General features: G+C 35.0%; 1 protein-coding gene across 1 annotated transcript in view; it reads left to right on the top strand.

The window, feature by feature from the left end:
- Agmo (alkylglycerol monooxygenase) overlaps positions 1–26164 on the top strand; it is a 278596-nt gene that overhangs the window by 136812 nt on the left and 115620 nt on the right. The window contains exons 6-12 of the mRNA XM_090332720.1: positions 537–603; positions 2924–2989; positions 3078–3157; positions 7312–7446; positions 9483–9599; positions 19140–19222; positions 19752–19857. Of these exons, the coding sequence (XP_090188846.1) occupies positions 537–603; positions 2924–2989; positions 3078–3157; positions 7312–7446; positions 9483–9599; positions 19140–19222; positions 19752–19857 (654 nt within the window). The remainder of the gene's footprint in view (positions 1–536; positions 604–2923; positions 2990–3077; positions 3158–7311; positions 7447–9482; positions 9600–19139; positions 19223–19751; positions 19858–26164) is intronic.

Genomic DNA, 26164 nt, shown 5'->3' with positions numbered 1-26164 from the left:
TGGGCCAGAAATAAACAACAACAAGAAAGCTTGTTATTTTCCCCAAATCACACACAATAAACTGAGGATTTAACACTAAGTCAGCCCCATTCTTTCCCATATATAACGCTTCTCATAACTGAATTAGGACATTACTATTCATGTACGAATTTGCGGTATAGATACTTCTTGCTCTAATGCTAACTTGAAAACTTGCTCTAACTTAGGTACTTTAAAAAAAATGTATTTGTGAACAGGTACCTATGGCTCACTTCTGTAATCCTAGCTACTCAGGAAGCTGAAATCTGAGGACTACAGTTCAAAGCCAGTCCAGCCATGAAAGTCTACAAGACTCTTATCCCCAATTAATGACTAGAAAACTGGAAGTGGTGCTGTGGTTCAAAGTGGTAGAGCACTAGCCTTGAGCTGGAGAACTTCAGGACAGTGCCTAGGGCCCAGAGTTCAAGCCCCCCAACTGACAAAAAGGATTCATGAATAACTTATTACGTACATATTTAAATGTAATTGTGTGTATGTACATCTGTTATATTTTACAGGTTATCAATAATCTTGGTCCTTTGGAATTCATTCTTAATACGCCTAGCCACCATAGAGTTCACCATGGTAAGGAGATTCTTCTTTGTTCTCCATCTTCATTTCCTTAACAAAAATATTAGTTTTTATTTTAGCTCATTTCATCAAAATTTCCCCCTATAGTGAGTATTTACTGTTTAAGTAAAGATAGCTTGTTCTTTTATGCCTGGACAAGTCTCAATTTACATGGACTATGGCGGAAGTGTAAGAGAACATTTTCTCTGGCTTTTGAGTTTTTCTTTTTACATAGTTTTCTGCCTAGTTTCAGTAGGGGAAAATGACGACATATTTAATTGAAGAGAGAACATATAATGTCCTCAGAGTCTATTGTATGCTACACCTAGTTGTTGGCTATTAACAGTTCTGAAGGTTATTCCCGTTCACCTCTAGAGAATCTCTGGTTTTAAATCTATTAGTATTTAGAAAGAGCTTTGTAAGCAACATATCCTGCTGCTGCTTAAGTTTTTAAACAAATACAACAAAAGCAGCTTTCGCCTAAGCAGAAAATCTTGTGGCCAGTGCTGAAAGTTTAAAGACACCAACTTTACTAATAACAATGCTTACATTTGTGTACCACAAAACATGTAAAGAATATGCATAGCAGCATTGCTGTAATAGCTAAAATTGACTTAAAAAGTTTATCAGAATAGAATACGTTATGTACTGCACACTTCATAAAAATGGAGATTCAAACAGTAACAGAAATGTCCAAATCATTGTTCTGTACCGAAGCAAAAATAAGTCTCACAACAAACATTGTGAGACAGAGCCCAATGATAATTACGTATCTTTCTGTCTCCAGTCTTCACAGACAACTCTGGACACTGTAACTTGGCCTTTTACCATGGCGAGGGAGAGTAGCACAAGCTCACATAGGCAGAGATGAACATGAATGGGTCAGACACTTCCAAAATTAACGGTCACTGTCTAATCCCAGGAGCCTGTTGGGAAAGGGGTGGTGAGGTTGAGTGTTATAATCTTGTGATCTCCATCATGGAAAAAGAAAAAGAAATGGAAAAAGAATAAGTTCACATAGAAAACAATTGCTCATTTACTTTGCTTTTCTCTCACATTGCGTTACTTTATATTTTGGCTTCCCATCACCTATGTTGTGGACATTTTGGCACTTAATTGTAAGGGCTGTGTGCAATATAGAGTGTTTAACTTCCCAATCCACATAAAAGATAATATAATTTTTATTTTCTTTTATGACTTAAAGAGCTAGTTTGTTTCTTCCTGAAACAAGCATAGAGAAAAGAGTTGGCGATCTATTGCATCAAAATTTTAAAATAGTAACACATATATTACTTTGTTTTTACTTCCTGTCAATGGCCAAAAAAATGCTGTGTTGTCAGAAAACATTCCAAGGACAATCATTCCACTGGTTAATTCCTAATTTTATTACCATGTTATTTTTTTTTTTTTTTTTGCCAGTCATGGGCTTGAGCTCAGGGCCTGAGCACTGTCTCCTTGGACTTTCTCAAGGTTAGAGCTCTACCACTTGAGCCTCAAACACCATTTCTGGCTTTTTTATTCTATGTATGTGGTACCGAGGAATCGAACCTGAGTCTTTGTGCATGCTAGGCAAGCACTCTACCACTAGGCCAAACTCCAGGCCCCCATGTTATTTTTTTAATTCAATTTTTTATTGTAATTAATGGAAGGGTTACATTATATTTGACAGATAGAAGGTACATTACTTCATAAACATGGATACCCCTTCTCATGTTTTTGTCCCTATTTCCCTCCCCTAATCCCCTTCCATCATCTTGTTTCCCCCTTCCCTATCCTATTTCAAATAAACAAATAAACATATATAAAATATGCCAGATAACAAGGTACGATACTATAACAATATGAGATAACCAAGAGACAACAAAAAATGACAAATAACATAGTACATTAAGAACAACAATCACATTATATGGCTCTTGTTTCCATATCCTAAAAGCCCTTTCATTTAGCCTCATCCTATATGGCCTTTTGTATATAGGATTTGCCTGATTGTAAATCTCTGCTAGGAGAGTCTTAGATGTGTATTAATTATTACCAATGAGGGAAACCATTGAGCCTATGTTCCTTTGAATCTAGCTTATTTCACTTAATATGATTTTTTCCAAGTCTTTCCATTTCCTTACAAATGGGTCTATGCCATTCTTTCTGATGGCAGCATAGAATTTCATTGTGTATAAATACCACATCTTATTGATCCCATCATCAAATGAGGGGCATCTGGGTTGGTTCCATATCTTTGCTATAGTAACTGTGTTCTTAAAAGAAAACAAAATTATATTTCAATAAGCATCACTTAAATTTTTGAAAAAAATATTTTCATTATTTTATCACACAGGAAGAAATCATTACTGCATAGACAAAAATTATGCTGGCACTCTTATCATTTGGGATAGAATTTTTGGTAAGTAAAACATATAAATAACAAAACAATTAAATTAGCTCATTTATTCATGAATATCAAATATGCTGTCTTAATATTTATTTTACAGGGACATTTGAGGCAGAGAATGAACAAGTTGCATATGGTCTAACACATCCCGTTAATACATTTGAGCCTTTCAAGGTGCAGGTAATATGATCAACAATATTCTTCTGAACTTGTATTATTCTATAAATTTATAGTGAAGAGAAAAATGAGTTGTTGAAAGGCATAAGTGTTCTATATTACTAATAAAAATTAAATGCAAAATAATCTGAAAATGAATTTTGCTTTCAAACAGAAGCTTGGATCATAGTATGAAAAGTATACTTATTAAAAAACTCATTAAGAAATTTCAAATGTCTATTACCAAGGCTGAAAAAAAATAGTAGCATTTTATTAAACATATTTCTTTTCAAAACAGACTAAAATATATTCATGTATTCAGAAGGAGTAGTGGAAACATGTATAATTAAGGTTGATCCCACAATAAGTAAAGTATTTGCTTCAAGGCTACAGCCTCCGGTTAGAAATTCAACATAAGGCCTTTGCCCTATTCTTCTTAGAGCTAGATGTCAAGTACTATTATAGATCGGTTAGGTCTGCACATTACCTCACCTGCTATGACTTGTTGGACTGGACCGGTTTTCTGTTAGACATATGGTATTGGTTGTCCATTGGCCTCAGTGGTTGACACTAGAGAAATGAGGAATGTCTGCGAAGCTCTGATATGTCAGCATCAGTCCACCACAAAGACTCCTGGGGTTCGGTATTCATAAATGAAAAAATGATAAGCAGGCTCAAAAAGCTGCGAAGGTCAGTCAACAATTTCTATGTATTCAGGAAGCAACAAAATTGTAGGTTCATGTTGGGCTCACTTTTCCTAACTTACTTCTTTGAGTTTCCACAGACAGTTGAAATAACAAAATAATGCACATCTGTTTGGTGTCTAAGATGTGAAGCACATTGCAAAAAAAAATATTTCATGTCACTGTTACTAAAACCTTATGAGTAGGGGCTCTTTCTAATCCTATTTGTTAGGGGAGGGTATTAATCAGACTTTCAGCACTGTGAGAAAATACCTGAAACAACACCAAGGGGGAGAGGATTAGTTTTGGATCATGAGTTTAAATGGTTCAGTCCAGGTTCGCTTGGTGCCACATGCTTTGGCAGTAGATATTGACAGTAGGAGCTTGTGGTGGAAGAGGCAGACAAGAAGCAGAGAAGGAAGAAAGAGAGAACTTTGACCTGCTGAGACACCCCTCAATGATACATTTCCTCTAGTTAGTCCCATACTTCCAAGGTTTCTAATACAGCCTCAAAAATAGCGCCCCTACTGGTGACATATCAAGTTACCACATGAATCAGTCCAGGGACCTTCTCTATTCAAATCGTATCTTGGAGAAAATTGATGCTCCTACCATTTAAATAATATATCCAGGTTCACATACATTGTCAGCTGCAAATTCAAATCAGTCAACATCAAATTTCACTTAAATCCATTTAACCTTTATAAAATATTATGCATACTATACCTAAAAGGCTATAGGAAATTGAAAGATTTTTCTATCTGTTCCTTTATCAAATGAGAAATGTGGATTATTTTGCCTGCTTCTTATCCTGGGCAGCTGGAAGTCTTTCTCCATCTCTCTTTGTTAGACTTTATTGAGAACATAACATACCCTTCAAGAGATGTTCAGCAAAAATTTTTAGTTACTTTCTTAATAATAACTTTGAGAATTATTTAGAAATAATATATTGAAAGTTCCTTCATATAAGATTTGTGTCCTTCCTCTGGAGACTTAGAAGGAAATAAACAACTTGGTTTCAGTGCTCAAGGAAAGTGTTTTCCAAGGCTAACACAAATAGGAATCACAGGAACAACTTAGTAGAATGTAGATTCGGTTCATCAGGTCTAAGCCCTGATCTACAAAGTCTATGTTTTCAGCAAATTCCTAGCTTCTAGCTGGTGGTAATTTTCACAGCAGGCCTTTGTGAATAAACATTTGTACGTGTCAAATTTTTGGTTGAAAATAAGCTTTCATAGTTGAGGCACAAAAAAGAAGATAGTGGTAATGGTCTTCAGTCAGAGCCGCACAAACTCATAGGTGACTGAACTTGGGGGCTGGGTTCCAATAGTAAGGAAATCTCTGGTGTTTATAAGCCACTAACCTGCACTTGCTAGGCTAATTCTCCAGGATTCTATTTTCATTGCTAGCCTATTATTGAGCATAAGGAATGTCACAAGTGGATCTAAGGTTTAGTCCTCTCCTTTCTCCCTTATACAATATTAAGTCAGCCAAGTTATAATAATGAATATTTAACTCATAAGCACATAACAGTATGCGATGATACCAAATTTCTCACCAATCATATGGGGACATCAAGAAAGTAACTTGGAATGGCTCCTACTATATAGAAAGTTTTGGGGGTCATTAATATTATTAGATCTAGATCATTTCCTTTGCTCTGCACTGGGGGTTGGAAAGTTTCAGAAAACTGGGAAGCAAATCAGGTAACAAAGTGTTTTATTTCAGAATACTCCTCCTTATTTCTTATGTCCTAGATCCAGAATGATAGAAATAAAATTGCAATCCATTTTCAGAATCGCAAAATCTAAATATTTTAAATGTGTAATAATACCGAAACACATTGATTTTCTGTATGGCTAATGAAAAGCCCAAGGATATATTTCGGTTAATGTTTGCCTTGTCCTCAAAATGTATTCTATCAAATCCTCTGTAGTTCTTTAATTGTTGTATGTTATAATATTTCAAGCAGTTGTTTTGAAATTTTTATTGTAAAAGTGACATACAGAGGGGTTACAGTCAGCTACTGAATACATTTCTTTTTCAAGTGTCAACCCCTCCCTCATTTTCTCCCAGTTTTTCTTTCTGACCCCCTTCCCTCCTCACATTGTATACTTCATTTCTAGCGTAGTCTCTAGAGAGTATTATTGCTGAATTAGTTTCAAAATACAGTTTTATAAACCTCATAATTAAAATTCATCCAAGGATAGTATAAGTACAAGCCAGACTATAAATTCAAAGAGCCAAAGCTGCTTTCTCCATTCATTAAATTCTTTAAATAGAATTTATCTTTGTAATCTGTAGTGGATGCCCCAACCCTAGGATTAATTTTCATCGTAAAGAGTATTATGAACACTAGTATGGCACAAAGTAGATCTCCTAACACCTAACATTTATTGAGCGTTTATATGTGGGAATACTTGAACTACTGTACATGTCAAATTCATGTTAGATGAAGAATATAGATTCCTGATTGAGTCTCAAGACAAACTTTGCTCTCAGTCAGAAAATTGTCTTTCTGGTGAAAGAAGATAGATCATCTAATACTCAGAAATCTTCTGTGTGAAGCACATTTGCAAACCTCTGTGACTATGACTTGTTTGTCTATGACAATAGTTTCACAGTTTTTAAAACTTTAAACATATACTCAATCTTTACATGCTTCTATGTATAAACTTGATATCAATTTAGCAAGACTTGAAAAAGTCTTAAAGCAAATCCTTCTATATTTATGTGGTGAATGTGTGTGTATTTGTGTGTGTGTGTGTGTGTGTGTGTGTGTGTGTGTGTGTGTGTGTTCCAGTACTGGAGACCAGAACTCAGAACTTGGGTGTTGTTCCTGGCTTTGTTTGTTTAATCTAGTATTCTACTTCTTGAGCCACATTTCCACTCTAAGATCTTATTTATTTATTTAGTAAGTTTTGGAAGTTTATTAGAGATAAGACTTTCTTCCTGGGATGGCTACACACTGCAGTTTTCAGTTTTCAGTGTAATATGTAATAGGATTACAGGTGTGAATCTCTGATGCCAGGCTTTAACTTGCTACCCTTTGGTTTTCTACTCTTACAACACTTTTTTCTAACAAAATCCTTTTTCTCATTTTAAAATCATGAATACAATTAACTGTAAAAATATTAATATATAAAGACATAGAATGACCAAAACATATTATAATCAATGATTTCATTACAATCCATTATTGCAAAATAGATCTTGAATAACAATATATAAATTGGGGCCAGGTGTTTAGTGTAGTAGAAGAGTGCTTGCTTGCCTAGCATACATGAAGACCTGGGTTCAGTTCCCTGGAAGTGATGCTGTAGCTCAAGTGGTAGAGCTGTAACCTTGAGTAAGCTCAACAACAGTGCTCAGGCCTTGAGTTCAAGCCCCAGGATAGGCAATAAAAAAATTACATTGAACAATGCAATTAAATAATTAGTTTTAAATTTTTTGTTTTCCTTATTCTTAAATAAGTTATATTTTAATTTTTCCTAGTTCCACCATTTATGTTATATATGGACTACATTCTGGAACACACCTGGATTCTTTCATAAGTTTTCTGTCCTATTCAAAGGACCAGGATGGGCTCCTGGTAAACCACGACTTGGACTGATTGAAGACATCCCCGAGGTAGGAAATTTCATGAAGCTGGAAGTAGTGAATATTTGTTTCGTATGTTAAGTCTACAGACAGTTACAATATGCTCCCCCTTCAGCAAATCTTTTATTTAGAAAAATGTTCAGCTAATGGGCTGGGAGTTTTGCCTAGTGGTTAAAGTGCTTGCCTAGCATGCATGAATACCCGGGTTCGATTCCTCGGTACCACATACATAGAAAAAAGCCAGAAGTGGTGCTGAGGCTCAAGTGGTAGAGCTCTAGCCTTGAGAAAGTCCAAGGACAGTACTCAGGCCCTGAGCTCAAGCCCAGGACTGGCAAAAAAAAAAAAAAAAGAAAAATGTTCAGCTAAATTCTAGTGGCTTATACTTGTAATCCTAGCTTCAAAGGAGGCTGAGATTTGAGGATTCAAGTTCGAAGCCAAAACAGAAAAATCTGGGAGCCTGAAGCATCTCTGAGGCTGAAGTCAAAGAGTACTAACTGAGCCCCCAAACTCAGGGACAGTGCCCAGGCCCTAAATTCAAGTCCCAGGATCAGCACACACACACACACACACACACACACACACACACACACACACACACACACCCCATTTACCCTTAATCAAATGGTGATAAATCACTTAATGAATAGTTACCCCTTCACTGCAGCTCAGAAAAGTGCTGTCTGCCAGGTGGACTTCAGTTTTTCCCAGGGAGCACAGTTTGGAAAACAAAGCAGCAGAGACCAGTTTTCAGCAGTATCAAAACACAGAGCCAAGAGCTTTTCTGCAGACTTCACAGGATTATGTATGAACCTTGGATGTCTAGTCATAGAACAACCAAAGTGGAAGGAGCCTTTAGAGTCCTGCAATCCTCCTTGTTTTCATCTTAAAAGTCAAGATTGTTTGAAAAAGTCTAAGGTCACATCAAGATAGTAGGATTTTTGGTCATGCCATGAATAAACTTATGTCATAATATGGTAGAAGTATTAAAGTTAGAAATCATGTTTGGAAAAAAATTTTATAGACATTTTATAATACCAGAGAACAAATAAAAATTTCAATCTTGTTAGATATCCTCTTCTACAAGAAAGAAATAATATTTCATTTCAATCTTTCAGGGCATAAAAAATTCTTAATCAACTAAGTCACATTGTTAAAAATGTAACAATAGGAAAAATAAAGTGCTATCCACTTTTGAGACTATACTGTGACTATAAAACCGTATGATAGTTTAAGGATATATTACCCTTACTTTACAAAATTTTATATACCTTAGCACATTTCATGTGTGCAGTTCTTTATGCAACAGTCTGATTGACACAACTACAAATATTTTTGTCATTTTAGTTTCAGAAAGCCTATTAACCCATTTATTGTCTTGTAATAAATAACTGAAAATAAATATTTTAGAGTTATATGAGTACCAGCATGTGTATTTTAAAAGCAGGGTTTTTTTTGTGTATGTGCACGAAACTCATTGATTTAAGAAAGTTGCTGTTAATAAAGCACTGTTTTTGTGTGTATGATTATAGGTGCCTCCGATAGTCACCTTTTTGTTTCTTTTTCTTTTTCTGAAATATGTTCATGGACATATTTTTCAGGTGAGGGAGGCCCAATGCATTTTGTTTTCTTTTGTCTGTCTTTCATATTGGAACTGTTTAATGAACCATTTCTTAGTTTTCTGTTAAGGTATATGAAATAAAAAGTATAATGCATAGTGTATCAGAAATGAGAAATGACTCTCTTAATTTATAAACATTTTCAGAGGGCTGGGAGCATGGCATAGTGATAGGGTGCTTGCCTAGCATGCACACCACTCTGCGTTGCCTTCCTTGGTTCCACATACACAGAAAAACCTGATAATGGTGCTGTGGCTCAAATGGTAGAGCACTAACCTTGAGAAAACCCAAGGACAGTTCCCAGGCTCTGAATTCAAACCCCAGGTCCAGGAAAATTAAAATTCAATGTAAGAGAAACAATTAGGGTCTTTTCACAATTCTTTTGTTGCCTTTTTAAGTATGCAAACAAGCCCTGGGGATTTATGAAAAAAAAAGTTCTTTGTCACCCAGGTCACTGGAAAAGAAGTTCCCTTCTCATCCTCAGCATCTCAACTGTTGAAGATATACTCAGCCGTGCAATTCATTCTGATGATAGCATTCTATGAAGAGACATTTGCGAACACAGCTGTAAGCAATGATCATTTTAAATAGAGTTGGGAAACTTATGATAGAAAAATATCTCCCTCCCATTGTGGCTTATTTTTTTCTTTCCTGTAATTATCTGGTTCAGTGTTGGAAATATTTGAAACTATCAATCTTACATTTAAATAAGCAAATTTCTTCTTCCACAAATTTAAATGTAAATGAATTGATTACAGTTAAATCTCTGCTGTATAAAGTATTAATCAAATGGTATATCACCAATGGAAGAGATAAAACTGTTTGCCATAAATAAAACATACAATTACAATAATATTTATATGATCAATATTGACAATTTGAGAAAATTTTAATGTAATTTATATTGTTCATTTGTTTCCAACATGGTGACAATTGTTTTACTTCATAAGAATATTCATATTACCTGTATTTGAGAGAGAACAGAATTCACAAAATGCATATAAATTGAACTATCAATTCTAAAATGATAATATAGGCATTTTAACATGCATAATCTGTAGGCATAATTATATTATATTCTTCATGAAAGCATTTATAGAAGCTCAGATATGTACATGAAACTCAATTGAGAGTATATGAAATAGAAAATAGCATCACAATAGAATAAGAAAATTATTGGTTTGGTACAGTTAGGAAGGAAATGAGAATGGAAGAAAATAAGAAATAGAACAGGTGAGTATGATTTAAGTACCTCAGAGTCATGTGTGAAAGTATCATGGAGAAGCCTCTTTCTATGTACAATTTAATAGATACCAAAAAAAATAGGCATCTTATGACATATTTTCACTGTCATAAATACTGAAGATTGCACAATAACTCTGTATGTGTAATGATGATAATTTGAAGAAACAAAGTGACTTTGGATTCCCAGCACTGTGTGTGCTTTACATATACCTATTTTTTTGCCAGTCCTGGGTCTTGAACTCAGGGCCTAAGCACTGTCCTTGGACTTTCTCAAGGCACGAGCTCTACCACTTGAGCCACAGCACCACGTCCGGCTTTTTTCTATGTATCTTGTACTGAGGAATCCAACTCAGGTCTTCGTGAATGCTAGGCAACCACTCTACCAGTAGGCCAAACTCACAGCCCAGATACACCTATTTTTAAAGGACTGTATTGAGGGGTAAAAGTGCACATAATATCTATTACAATGCTAGAGAAAGTTGAAGAATACGTAAAATGCTAAAAAGTTATTGATATAGTATCAGTGTGAGTAGGAAATGGAGTGTGTATTTGGGCAAATGACCTTGGACTTCTGACAATTCCTATAGAATATGACCTAAAGGAACAAAGCTCAAGCTTTAAAACTGACAACTAATTGCTCTCACAATGAAGGGAAGGAAACATGAGTAGAAAGCCAAAATATGAACTGGAGATTTTCTCACCTTGCACTTGGTTGAGGAGTTGAAAAATGTAAGTCTTCCCTGAGATTTTTAACAATCTATCTCTCATAGTAATGCATTCAGTTTTATACTAATGATGGTCCAGATAAACCCTGAGTAAGAATAATATTTTAAACTCAGATTCAATATCCAGTACTTAAAAGAAACAGATTGAAATCATACTTTCATAAAAGGCATAATCCTAAACTACACAGCATACTCCCTTAGGTAACATTTCAACAACTCTAACTGTAGGAGAATGGTTAAGAAATAGAAATGAAAAGGATGGATTTGATTTTTTAAATGTATACATTGGTTAATAGCACAATTAAATCCTTCTGTGTTCATTTACATAATTTTAAAAAGTAAAATTAAAGTCTTCAGAAGATTCTAGCAAATCTTCAGTTGTAGCAATAACTTAAAATCCTCTAAGTAAGGGCTGGGAGTTTAGTCTAGTGGTAGTGTTTGCCTTGCATGCATGCAGACCTGGTTTCAGTTCCTCAGTACCACATACATGGAAAAAAACCACAAGTGGTGCTGAGGCTCAAGTGATAAAGCTCTAGCCTTGAGAAAGTCCAAGGACAGAGCTTAGGACCTGAGCTCAAGCCCAGGACTGGCAAAAAAATTTAAAATCTTCTAAGTATTAAAAATGGAATTAAACTATCAATTAGTAAACTTCAGCTATTGAAGCAACTTAAAAGATTATACCTCATTTAAAAAAATAAATCTAACTTTTGAGAAATTGTTAATAATTTTATTCTATAAATCCAATGGAATTAGTTTCTGTAATTATATGAAGGAATGATTCACTCTGAAATTCAACATTTTCCATGTGATTTATACACTGAAGTATTTTAAAAAGAAATCTATTTGAAACAGGATTTTCAATATGGTAGGAAAGTTTTCTTTTTTCTTTTCATTTGTGTTTGTATTGTAACTCAAGACTTCAAGCTTCCTTGTCTTGCTTTCTCATGGCTGATGCTCTGACATTTGAGTAAAATCTCCAGCCTTACTTGTACTGGCTATTTTGGAGATGGATTGTCAGGGACATTTTTCCTCTAGACCTATAATTTCTCTTCCAATGATTTTCAGGAAACATTTTAAATAGATGTTTCTAATATGCCAAGAAATATCTTAAAAATGTAATAATTGGAGCAGGCCTGTAATCCTAGTTGCTAAGGAGGCTGAGATCTAAGGATCAAGGTTCAAAGCCAGCCTGGGCACTAGAGAATGTAAGACTCTTATCTCCAATTAATCACTAGAAAATGGGAAGTGGGGCTGTGGCTTAATGTGTAGGGAAGTAGCCTTGAGCTGAAGAGCTCAGGGACAGCTCCCAGGTCCAGAGTTCAAGCCCCACAACTGACTGCTTTTCACTGTATGTGTTATAAATAATGACAAAACCAATCCCATGCTTGAGTAGTTTTCCACTTGTCCTCCAAAGAGAAAAAAAAAAAAAAAACCTTAAGAATTTATTTCACTGATCAGGAGTTTGATCTAGTGGTATAGTGCTTGCCTAGCATGCACAAAGACCTGGGTTCAATTCCTTGGTACCACATACATAGAAAAAAGCCAGAAGTGGTGCTAAGGAGCAAAAAGTAGAGCTCTAGTCTTGAGAAAGTCCAAGGACAGTGCTCAGGCCCTCAACTCAAGCCCAGGACTGGCAAAAAAAAAAAAGAATTTATTTCAGGAAGAAAAATTATATAATAAGCACATGAACCACATTACTGTCAGCTTAGTATAGGTAAACATAGAAATACCAATATGACCACTTCATATAATCAGTTTCTCCAGAGAGTTTATGTCCTCCATGTCTTCATCTGTAGATGCCAAAATCTGTAGATGGCAATTGTGCAAACTGTAGAATAAGTTTCCATATATATATATATATATGTCTGTTAATATTTTTCATCAGCAGCAGATTAGTTATAATCCCCTACCTGCTAGACATTTCAAGGTTTAAATGATAAGAAAAAAAATGATGGTATATGTTCAGTACAAATGAAAATTTTCAGGTTACTTTTAATGTTTAGTTTGTTGACCTGAAACTGAAACTAGAGTGTGTGGAAACTTCACTGAAGTTGTTTATCCTAAAAAATTCACCCAATCTCTACCAGAGATTGCTTAATATATTATATTAATATTTTCATTCAAAATAGGATGAGACTATATGTACACAGTGAGTTTAGACAATAAAGTGATCAGAAAGTAAAGCTACTTCATCTGCATCATCATATCACATTCATATAAATTAAATTTGTTATATTTAAGAAGCTGTACAAAGTAGTTATAGTTTAACCAATCAACTTATGAATACAATATATTTTGATATACCAAACTCTTGATACATAAGCCACTATTGAGTCCAATTTACAGTTACAGTAAAATGACCCTGGTTTTGTTATCTCAAAAGCCCATAATTAAATTACTATATATTAATTCACAAAATCAAACTCAGAAATGCACTCAATTTTGGTTATGCGAGCCTTTATTTTTGTTTTAAAACAGATACTCTTAGTATTAAGTTCACTAAGATATTTGAAGGTCTAAATATATGTGCACATATTTTCCTGAGAGAAGAAACAAAACATATGCAATATATTTCAGATATATTTTACAGACTAGTCTTCAAAAGATTGTTCTACTTTCGTGAAAAGCATTAAGAAAAACTCAGATATATTGACAAAGCAAACTATGCAGTGTTGATACATTTTATAGAGTTGGAGGCAGCTTCATTCCAAACCCAAATTAATTTTGAAAGGTGCTATTGCTTATTTCCCATATGTGTTTTCTTTTGCTTAAAACATGCTGTGAAACTAGGAAGAAAGATTGCTTATTTGCAAAATTCTATCGCGCCTTTCTAGTCTCTGGGACATCTAAGAGCAAAGTAAGAGTTTAAAATCCAACAGTAATATTTTTTTCCAGATTCACTGTAGCCAATAATCACATAGAAATGTTGTGGCTGACTTGTAACTGGGGGCCCTGCTGTGGTCCCACAGCCTTTTCTGTTTATGCATATACCCGAGTAGATCAATACTTACTTGTTTTTACGTGTGTAAGTTCTGTATGAATAATGTCAAAGAAGTGATTTGATGGCCACCACAAAGGTGCAGCACATATTTAAATATGTAGTGTTTAGTTTAGTAATAGGACCTGCATACTTTTGGGTCGATATTGGTTTAGTAATGTTTGGGTAATCAATTCCTCAACTGCCAAGCTCCATTTCATAGGGTGATAACATGAACACATATATAAAAATGTGTTCTGTAATAGTATGTTCTCCTATGAAAATAGAAGAGGTAATGTTGCTTTTTATCAGGCACCAGTTGGAATATTTAATAAGGTATTATAATTCATTGTATGACAGAGATTACTTTGATGATACCTGTTAGCAAGGCTTCTGAGAATATCAAATATGAATCTGGACTATGATTATTATGTAGACTTTGTAAAACATTATGGTATTACACCTTCATAACTATTGTTTTCATGTTGACGTTTTAAATAAATCCACTAGAAAAAAATCTATATAGCTGGGTGCAGTGAGTGGCTCATGCCTGTAATCCTAGCTACTCAGGAGGCTGAGATCGGAGGATCAAGGATCAAAGCCAGCCCTTGCATAAAAGGACCTGAGACTCTTACCTCAAATTAACCTCTAGAGAATCGGGAATTGGTGCTTCGCTCAAGGGTAGGGCAGTAACCTTGAGCTGGGACAGTGCCCTTGCCCAGGGGTACGGCAATAGCATTGAGCTGAAGATTTCAAGGACAGCTCAGGCCAAGTTCAAACCCCATGACCCCCAGGAAACAAAATCTAAACAGTCAATTCTCTCCTTTTCCACTGGGAAAATAAGATCTAGACTTCACATGAGATATCTTTAGTTAATATCAGGAATGTATTCTTTTTTTGAGTTTAGCCTCTGGAGATTTCATTTTCTTTCCAAAAGTTGTTAAGCAGTTTCATATATATTATCATTGCTTGTTTTACTTGAGTGAGAGAGCATATCTAGTTCTCATTTCTCATCTTGTTAGGATCACACTTGTTTTTTAATGTGATAGGATAGTAGCCAATAAATAGCTATAACATCTAGTGTACATTTTTATATTTAATATGTATGTATTTTAAATTTAATGGCCTTTTAAGATATATCACATGTGATATTTTTGAGTAGGAAATAGGAATGATAACAATGCAGACTAACAGATTTTTCCATAGCAGGATGGCATGGCAATGCCCTCTTCCCAAATCCATAGGGCTTTCTTTACTGTATCTATGGGGAAGAAAGGACTTTTACAAAGTTCTTTAATTGTTAAGGAACATGACATCAGGCATACAAGTCTGGAATTCCCATGTAGTTAATGGCTTTTCACAAGTATTTTCTATCAGGAATTTAATGAAAGGTACAGAGAGGGGCTGGGAGTGTGGCCTAGTGGTAGAGTGCTTGCCTAGAATGCACAGAGCCTTGGGTACTATTCTTTGGTATCATACACATAGAAAAAGCTGGAAATAGTGCTGTAGCTCAAATGGTAGAGCATTAGCCCTGAGAAATCTCAGGGACAGTACTCAGGCCCTGTATTCAAGCCCTAGAACAGGCAAAAAACAAAAAAGTTACAGGGAGGCTGTGTATGCATTTCTGCATACTCTTAGGTAGGAAATCTGAACTGTAACTGAACTGTAATTCCCACAATAGGAAATATAGGGAGATACCAATACACAAATCTGGACTATTAAAGGGTGAAAACGAATTCCTTATATCAAAAAGTGTTTAGGATTACATATGTATGTATATATATATGATAAAAACAAATAATAGAAACTCAAGCATGTTATTCAGAGAATGGGCATGGCTAGAGCATTCTTTAGGTGCTGTTCCTAAAACACATGATTCCTTTCTGCCAAATCACCATCACAGCTTTGAGGCAGGTGCCATTCTCCAAGGTGGCCATGGCCATCAGCATGCTGGGTAGAGCCAGCTCACAGAGACAGGACATGGAGCCAAGCTAGAATTTGTGGACAGCATGACTCAGTTGACCATCTGAAACTGGAAAGGCCCCTTTACCTGAGGGAGTTGACGTCACCCTATTGGAGACAGGACAGGGTCTTACAAGTTTGAGAACAGGGGGTCTGGTATTCCTGTTGTTCTTTCATTAAATTCATAGTCACCATGATGCTGGAATCATACACATGTATTCCAGGAATGAATGTAAAGTAGTTTGAGTCTGTGTTTTTTTTTCTTTTTTTCATATATTTTTTATTGTAATTAATAGAAGGGTTACATAATATTGAGTCTGTGTTTTATGTAGCTTGTCAAAGTATGCTATACAGGCAAATGAGCTCCATGAAAAAAAATTGATTCTGTAATGAAATGAATGTGCTGTGCATTCTTCATTTTTTTCTTGGTTTTCCTTAAAGTCAAACAATTTTAGAATAAATTAATATTCAAATATGTGAAAAGAGAAGGTAAGGTGGTTAACAGGTAGATAATAACTGTGTATCAGATAACTTGGGGTGCTTGGCACACAATCATAACCAAATAAAATGTTCTAGTGAGGAGACAGGCAACAAACAAATCTTAAAGATTAAGTATGAGGAGGTATATGTCAAAAGTACAACATTAAAAGTGAAGATGATAATGGATAATTATGGGAGGGTAGAGAGATAGTGGCATAGAGACTTGAATGAAATGAACTTTTAGGGATCACTGGGGAACGCCGTTTCAAACAGAAGGATCACTAGGTGTGGATAAATAGATAATTTGAGAAGTGGAATGACAAGGGAGGAAGGAGTTTCAACAATCATTTTGGAAATGGTGTTATGTTAGTGCAGGGTATGTATTCTGGACACACTTTCAATAAGGTGTCAATATTTATCTCTGATGTATTAGAAGTAGACAGTAAGAGAAAAATTATTCAAGGATGAGTCATGGGATTTTGCTGTGATAATTGAAAAACTGGAGGTGATATATCCTAAGATGACGGAAATTGAAGATGGTGGCATGAAGAACATCATGGGCCAAAGACTTAAAGAGAGTCTTCTCTGAAGAAGAAACAAAAATGGCCTATAGACACATGAAGAAATGCTCAACGTCTCTGGTCATAAAAGATATGCAAATCAAAACAACTCTTAAGATTCCACCTCACTCCAATTAGAATGGCCAGGATCAGGAAAACAAATGACAACAGATGCTGGAGGGGATGTGGCCAGGAGGGATCACTACTACACTGTTGGTGGGAGTGCAAACTCATTCAACCACTATGGAAAGCAGTATGGCAGTGCCTCAAAAGGCTAAACATAGAACTTCCCTATGACCCAGCAATTCCACTACTTGGCATTTACCCAACCATCCAGAAACAAGGGCATACTAAATCCACTAACACAACAATGTTCATTGCAGCATTATTTACCACATCAAAAATATGAAACCAACCCAGATGTCCCTCAGTTGATGAGTGGATCAACAAGTTGTGGTATTTGTACACAATGGAATTCTATGCTGCTGTCAGAAAAAACGACATCGCCCCATTTGTTAGGAAATGGAAAGTCTTAGAAAAAATTATATTAAGTGAAGTAAGCCAGACTCAAAGGAACTTAGGTTCAATGGTTTCTCTCATTTGTCATAATCAGTAGAAACCTTGGGATCTACTAGTAGAGATCTGCAATAGAGCAAAACCTTGATACATAAGGCCATATAGTATGAAGCTAATTGAAAAGACCTCCAGGATATTGAAATAAAAGCCATATAATGAATGATTGTTGTCCTTAATGTACTATGTTATCTCTCATCTCTTTTGCTGTCCCTAGTTATCTCATATTGTTACAGTATCTCACTTGGTTATCTGATATATTGGATTTATTTGTATTTGGTTATTTGAAATTGGATAGGGAAGGGGGGAAAACCAAGATGGGGGGGAGAGGAGGGTAATGGGGACCGAGACATGTGAAAGGGTATCAATGTATGTTAATTAATGCACCTTCTATCTGGCAAATATCATGTAACCCTTTTATTAATTACAATAAAAATATATATTAAAAAAAGAACATCATAAACATGCCTAATCCTCAGATGCCACCAGCCAAACATGGGTGTTGATGAGGTAGCTGGATTCCTTTATTAAGTAGGTTTCCACTATGCTTCCCATACATAGAAAGCAATTTAGGGAAAAGGAGCTCTTTCTTTTTCTGGAGAGTCATAAATTCCCTTAACTACAGCAAAAGATAGATATTTACTCTGTGTCTTAGTTTCTTTTGCTACTAGAAGAAGTGAATAGGCATTTCATTTTTGCTTTTTGCATCTTTAACCTTTCATATGTATCAAGCACTTTTCTCAATCATGTATTTCAGTCAATACTTGCCAAAGTCATACTTTATTTCAAAAGAACCGCATATAACCAGACCTTAGGAATGTCAAATGATTTGCCCATGCCTATTGCTGATGAGTTTATGGGACTCCAATATTTTATGTTTTCATAGAGCATTCACAATCACTCTGTGATTTTTTTAACGTGGTACACACCATTCTTCCATATCATATGGCATTTTACCCAAATGATCAAAATGAGGCAACACAATGAAGAGAACATTTTTCTTTTAGGGCAAAATGCTTCCCTTGACTGAGCCTTAGTTTACGCATGAACAGCACTGTTATACCTAAAACAAAGAAAATATTATTTTTCATCTGTTTTTCACTTCACTGCTCCAAAACAGCCATTGTTGATAATGACATAGCCAAAGAGGACTCTTCAGATTTTCTCTCCGACATTCTGACATCCACAGATACCTCCATCCTGCATCCATCTCCACTGATATCACTGCCCTCTATTCTTCAGCATCTGATGTGCTGCTCTTATGATTTTATTTTATAAAACTCTCCTAACAAATTCTGATTTGGAGGATGTCAAAACCTCTAACAGCTCTGTCTCTCCTTCCATGGATTTAGTCATGAGCAAGAGGGCTGCAATATGATGATATAGTGCATGTGAGTAGCAGTCACACCTAGTTGTCATTTTTTCCATTTATAAATATGAGTTGATGTAATTAAGCTGTAGGGATACTAGTGAGAATAATGAGTAGAATTTACCAATAGTTATTTTGGCAGGAGAGTATTTGCATAATATTTACATGACTATGTTAGTCAATCAGAGCATATCCATCGATCTGTTTGTTTGACAGGTCCTGTCACAGTTAACTCTCCTTCTGAGGGTTTTCTTCATTATCTTGACCTTGACCACCATTGGATTTCTTCTGGATCAAAGGTAAGAACTGAAATTCTTTTGTTAATTTTCTATTTTAGTCAATCTAGAGTACTCTACATGGCAGTAAAGATGAGCATATTATGATTCTAGTGCATAATGTAAAGTAGATATGGAGCCATACTAATCTACTCTTCATTTCTGTAGACTAGAGAATATATCAGCTGTCCTAATGATTAGTATTTATGAATAAAGGAAAAGATATTGGATCTATGAAGACATCCTCAATTTAAATTCTAGAAATTTACTGCTTAGTATTTTATATGTTAGCTAAAAATAAGTTTTACTCAAACTCATCAATGCTTTTTTTCAGAAATAAGTTGAAGAAGAATTGATTTTCTTTAAAGAGATTCTATTTCTTTTTCTTGTTGTGGTATAGTGACTTTTTAAATCATTTCAGATGGACGTGTTTTCAAATATGTTATAATACTACACATTTAATAAAACTGAAAGAAAATTTTGTTGTTACTAATTATGGCCTAATAATGTAATATATTTAAAGCTAATGAGTGTTGATATTATCTGATTTCAGGCCCCAGGCAGACATTATGGAAACATTCCGCTGTTTAGTGTTCCTTACATTGCACAGATGTGGTCACCTGAAGCCTTTTGTCCCTTCTTTGTCATCTGTGTTTGAGGTAAGACATCTGCTTGAGGTAATTATACATCGATTATCATCTGTTTCATAGTTCACTTATGCAGTGATTATTTAATTAGTACTAGTTGGAAAATTTTATGTATTTAACTTACCAGTACTTGTACCACTTTGAGGTAGTTAATACTTCAAAGCCACAGTTTTATTAGCCCTGAATTTGAGGTGGTATCAGACTATTACTGGAATTATCGAACAAATTATGTTACATAACATTTCTTAAGAGATTATGCTGCAAAACAATATGAGGGGCAGGTGTGGGGGGAAGGAAATGGGGACAAAGACATGAGAAAGGATATCAAAGTATGTGAAGTAATGCACCTTCTATCTGGTGAGCATAATGTAACCCTTCTATTAATTACAATAAAAACCTATGAAAAAAGAAATTATGCTGCACAAATAGTCTTCAGGAAGTGAAGATTTTACAATTTCTGGCAAAGATTATGTTGTTTCAGATGTTGTTAAAGCTTTTGAAGTAAAAATTGTATATGAGGTACATTGACAATAACCTACCAAAAAGTAATTTTGCCAGGAGTTTGACCCAGTAGTAGAGTGTTTGCTTGGCATGAATGAAGACCCAGGTTCAATTTCTGGGTACCACATATATCGAAAAAGCTGGAAGTGGTGCTGTGGCTCAAGTGGTATAGCGCTGGCCTTGAGGAAAACCCAAGGACAATGCTCAGGCCCTGAGTTTAAGTCCCAGGGCTGGCAATAAAATCTAGTAATTTTAAGTAAATCAAATATGAGTCTAAAATACAAATAAAATGTATCATGTGATATAAACATTGGGAATGAGTAAAATTTAACTTCTCAAATAATACATTCAAAATTGAGTATATATTTCAGCTCTTAAGTAATAATCTTTATTACTGGAGCCAGGAGTTTGGCCTAGTGGTAGAGTGCTTGCCTACCATGCACCACGACACGGATCGATTCCTTGGTACCACATACATAGAAAAAACCTGGAAGTGATGCTGTGGCTCAAGTGGTAGAGTTCTAGCCTTGAGAAAAGTCCAAAGACAGTGCTCAGGCCCCATAACTGGCAAAAAAATCTTTATTATTACCCACTTAAGTTTTTATAGGGTGTTTTAAAATTTTTACCTATATTGTTTATATTGGATGTGTAATAGCTACCAGTATGTTCAGAATGTGAAAAGCAAAGTCTATCCAAACATAAAACAATGCTAATATTCTCTCAGCATCAGAGGAAGAAGTAATATTGCAATCTATCATTTAACTATGATTTTAAACTACAATAACTTACTGCAAAGCAATTTGATGATAGGTAAAGTATTATTAATACACATATCATTGACTTTAGCATTCTTCTAAGAATTAAAACAGAAATGACATGCCCAAAATTTGTGACTTGATATATATTCAATATTATTCTTTGCACCATTATTTGTAGTAGTGCCATAAAACAGAATGATCTAATAGTCATAAAAAGATGTCTACTTGAAAACTATGTTCCTTTAATAGAATAAAATATATACTTATATATACTTATATAATGTATTATATGTAAAATAAAACACAATACAGGATGATATGAAGAGCATACTATCCCAAATTAATGTAAATATTAAAACTTAGAGGGAAACATATTGCTTGTAAAGGTATAAATGTGTTTTATTATATCTATGTGTATAACTATGAATTCAAATGGAACCTAGTACATAATTTCTCATGGGAAAGAAAGCTCACATATATTTAAAAGAAAGGAAGAATCCAGATATGGTGGCTTATGCCAGTAATTGTAGCTATTCAGTAGGCTGAGATTTGAGGATCGCAGTTCAAAGCCAGCCTGGACACTAAAGTCCCTGAGACTTTCATCTCCAGTTCATCAGAAAATGGGAAGGGACACTGTGGCTCAAGTGTTAGTGTGGTAGCCTTGAGCCGAAGAGCTCAGGGATGGCGCCCAAGCCCAGAGTTCAAGCCCCATGACTGACAAAACAAATTACAAAAAAAAAAGAAAAAGATAAAGGAAAGAGAGGAAGAGGAGGAGATTCATTTATTAAATGAAGGATTAAAGTTTCTTAACCCTAACAATATATTTCTCACTAAGACATTTTTATGAGTCTAAATGATGATGCATAAAATTTTAATATCGTAATTTGGATACCATGAAATCTAATACACTTTGCATATAAGTAGGCATTGAAGTTTACAATCTGTAGAAATACCTCATGTCTTGAAATTATAGCCAATATGTGAAAGGGAGAAGCAGAAATTGTATTTATTTAACAAATTCTTGTGAAATATACAGACCTTAAAAAAAACTAACTAAATACAAAATAATGTATATTCTCAAGGAAGGAATATGATTCGAGCACCGTGATTTCAAAGGCCATAGCTTACAATCACCTACTAATTAAATAAGATAAGCCAAATAACAACATAGTACCTACTAATTAAATAAGATGAACCAAACAACAATAGCTCTTAAGATTCTGCAGTTGGACACACTGTACTACCCTCTACCATCCTCTCATCAAATGAGCCCCAAAGATGATGTCTTTGTCTAAGAATATTTCCAAATGTTTAAAACCAAAGCTAACTTTATCTACATTTTTATATTTCCATCTGGAGGAGGGAGGTGAACTACCACATGTATCTGATGGCACACTCATCACATGGGGTATTTTCTTTCATGTCTTTAATTAGAACGGGTTCTTGATGCACAGAGAACTTTCTTGGTATGGGTTCCTAACCACTTAAAAATTGGCCCTGTATTCCTCATCTGTCATGGAAGAAATAGTATCAGCTCTGTAACATTTGAGGAATGCAGGAGGCTACTCATTTGAGAAATAAAGCTTCTTTTATATTCAATAAAACAGATAACATAAAAGCCTCAAAAAATAAATTTTGTACTTCTTTGGCCTAAAAATAAAAAAGAAATAAACATAGTTACTTCCACATAGCAAGTGTTCAGTAAGGATATGATATGCTCTTATTATTGTTGCTGCTGTTGATTTAGAATAAAATGATGAAAGTTGTGATATTGAAGAAAGCATTAGTTATGAATTCTTAGTCTGGCACCTTATGATACCTAAGTACTCTGTTTATTCAGCTACAAAATAGATAAAATAAAAGTTGACATACTTTGACATACTCGTGTAATGTTCTGATATCTCATTTGTTTTTTTCTTTTTCATCTTCATACCAAATCCATCTTGTATATTCTCTACAAGAATATTAAGGGCTATAAATAATGTTGAAATGAGAATTCAGAGGAAGGAAACAAGTTAGGGTAAAAAAAAAATCACACACTGTAATCATTAATCATCCACTATTAGTTTCTTCGGTGTGTTGATAGCAATACTGAACTACCTCAAAAGCTCCAGATGAGAAGTGAATATATAAAACAGCAAAAGTTGATTAAGAAATATAAACCTATAAAAGTGGCTTCCATTTTAATTCCAAAAGCAAGCATTTCCTGTGATTGCAGTGGTAGTAAGAATTGAATCCTTGGCCTTGTGCAGGCTAGGCAAATGCTCTGTTTTCGTTGTTGTTGTTGCTTGTAGTTGTTGTTTGTTTTGTTTTGTTTGTTTTTTGCCAGTCCTGGGGCTTGAGTTGAGGGCCTGAGCACTGTCCTTGGACTTTCTCAAGGCTAGGGTTTTACCACTTGAGCCACAGTACCACTTCCATCTTTTTCCATGTATGTGGTACCAAGGAATCGAACCCGGGTCTTGGTGCATACGAGGCAACCACTCTACTACTAGGCCAAACTCCTGGCCAAATGCTCTGTTTTTGAACTGCTTCTGTACCCTGAGAAAGTGTTCTTGTAAAACATCTAAGTTATCTTTTCCAATGATACTATGGTTTGGATGTCAGTTATTTTCTATTCATGCTTTAGAAGTTTAATTTGAATCCTGGCAATATTGACTATTTAAGTCTAATGGGAGCTGTGAACATGTCCTTGCAAGAGGTTAAAGTAGTTTTTACAGAACTGTTTTAAATATTTTATATTTATTTATTTATTTTTTGTGTGCCAGTCCTGAGGACTGAATTCAGGGCCTGGCTCTGTCCTTGGGTTTTCTCAAGGCTAGCACTCTACCACTTACACCACAGCACTACTTCTGCCTTTTTCTATGTATGTGGTACTGAGGAATCAACCCTGGGTCCTCGTGCGTGCGAGGCAAGCACTCTACCATTAGGCCAAATTCCTGGCCCCTGTTTTACTTCTTGTAAGAGAATTTAATAGATGAGTTCTCCTGACCCACGTTCCCATTTCTTTGGCTTCCTGTGTGGTGTATGATCTCTTCCCTTACAGATGATCTGTCAGTTGTCCTGTTACTTGTCATGAGGTCCTTGATGGAGCTGAGCTCTTACTGGTATCAAGCACGTGAAGCTCCAAAACTGTTAGCAAAATTAACCATTGTAAATAAGTATACCCAGATCCAGGTATTTCATAAGCGTAATGCAAATCTGTCTGATGCGTAAATTTGTTGGAAAAAAGGTGAAGACAACATAGGAAACAGTGTAACTGGAATTTATATTCCAGTTACCATGGTTCATGATACTAGGGTAAATTCATTATAATTAAAGTGAACTTGTTGAATTCCCTGTGGTTACCATGAATGAGCAAGTCTTCAGTGTCCATAAAGCAAAACTCCGGCAAGCATGTCATTAGCATCTTTACTGATTAAGTAGAGCCTCTTCCCTGCTTCTTTTATCGTTTCTATGTTTAAAATGTCACCACAAATAGCCAATTCTTTGATATATAATTATACATTTCCAATCTGAGTTCTCTTTGCCGTTGTATTTCTGGGAATTTTCATGAAGAACCTTTCTGCCTGTTGTAGTTATAATAAAATTGTTATTTTCCACATACTAGTAGCCACTTGAAGCATAGCCTCAGGTTTCCATTCACCCTGTGTTAAGGTTGACTGACCAAGGGTGCTCAGGCTTGTGTAAGCAAATGATGTTCTCTTACTTTTCCTTTGAGGCTATCATTGTAACCAGAGTCTGTAAAGCACGCAGACTCCTTTCTCTTATAAAATCAACATTGTACATGTTGGTAACATCAACTTGCTGTTCTATAACTTCTCTACTTATCTAGAGTGCTACTCAGAGGTTTTGTATTACACTGTTTTATTATGTTAGGCAAACTACATCCATCTGCATGGAAATATACAGTAAAATATAAAATATAAAAATTACAATATATTATAAAGCATAAATATTAAAATACAAGTATACACTAAAATATGAATATTGAAAGTACATAATACTAGGAATGTTTACAGTTTTAATTTCTCTTTCTTTTTCTCTCTCTCTTAATCTCTTTTTGTCTCAACCTTAAAGTACTCTTCATTTCTGTAACAAAACTGCTTTGAGGTAGTGACTATTATGGGTTGAAAATATAAATTATAATTGGAATTGATCCTGTAATCTGCATGTGGAGAATGTATTCCTTTTAGATGTCACTCAGAAGAATACTGAGGAAGATGGGGAAGAATGTTCTGTTTGCAGACAATGCAATTTGTTTAAAATTCACAGTTGTCTATGTAATGTGTGACTTGATCAGCTTGTGCCTTTGTGCCCCTTTGACCAGGTCAACAAACATATTGACCGCCTCTGTACATATCTCTGCTAAAATCTGATTTCTTCTTCCAAACTCCTTACAGAAGAATCTTCATTTTCTGATTCACCTGCTTCTTACAGAAACAAAATTTCATGTTTGCTTACTTACATACACGTAATTTTTCCCTGAAGATCAACTTGTGACTGATCTCATGTTCTGAATTAGTTTACTCTGTGGCCCACCATTTCTGTACTTCTTCCCCTCCCAAATCAAATCCACTTATATACAAACAAATGGTACTGAAACCAAAAATCACAATAAAAATGAACAAAAACAAAAAAAATGATGGCAAATAGTACTATATAACACCTCATTTCCACTTCTTGGAGTTCTTTTGGATAATCATCATTTTATGTGATCACAAGAATATAGAAATTGAGCCCTTGTGACCCTCTCCTAAGAATATCCTTCTTTGTTCTCACTATTTAGAGTCCTATTTAATTCATCATGTCCAACTATAATTTTTATTGTTTAATATTCTTTGGAGTTTCTAACATATACATAGTACTAGTAATAATTACATATTCTGATATGTACAAAAATATATGAAGAAATTTAAAATAGCGTCTTGATGGGGGCCGGGAGTTTGACCTAGTGATGGAGGGCTTTCCTAGCATACATGAAGACCCAGGTTCAATTCCTTGGTACCACATACATAGAAAATAGCTAGAAGTGGTGTTGTGGCTGAAATGGTAAGATGCTG

The sequence above is a fragment of the Megascapheus bottae genome, chromosome 5, assembly GCF_031878675.1.
Source record: "Megascapheus bottae isolate mThoBot1 chromosome 5, mThoBot2.hap1, whole genome shotgun sequence".
In the NCBI taxonomy this organism is placed as follows: domain Eukaryota; kingdom Metazoa; phylum Chordata; class Mammalia; order Rodentia; family Geomyidae; genus Megascapheus; species Megascapheus bottae.
This window is presented reverse-complemented; position numbering and strand designations above follow the sequence as displayed.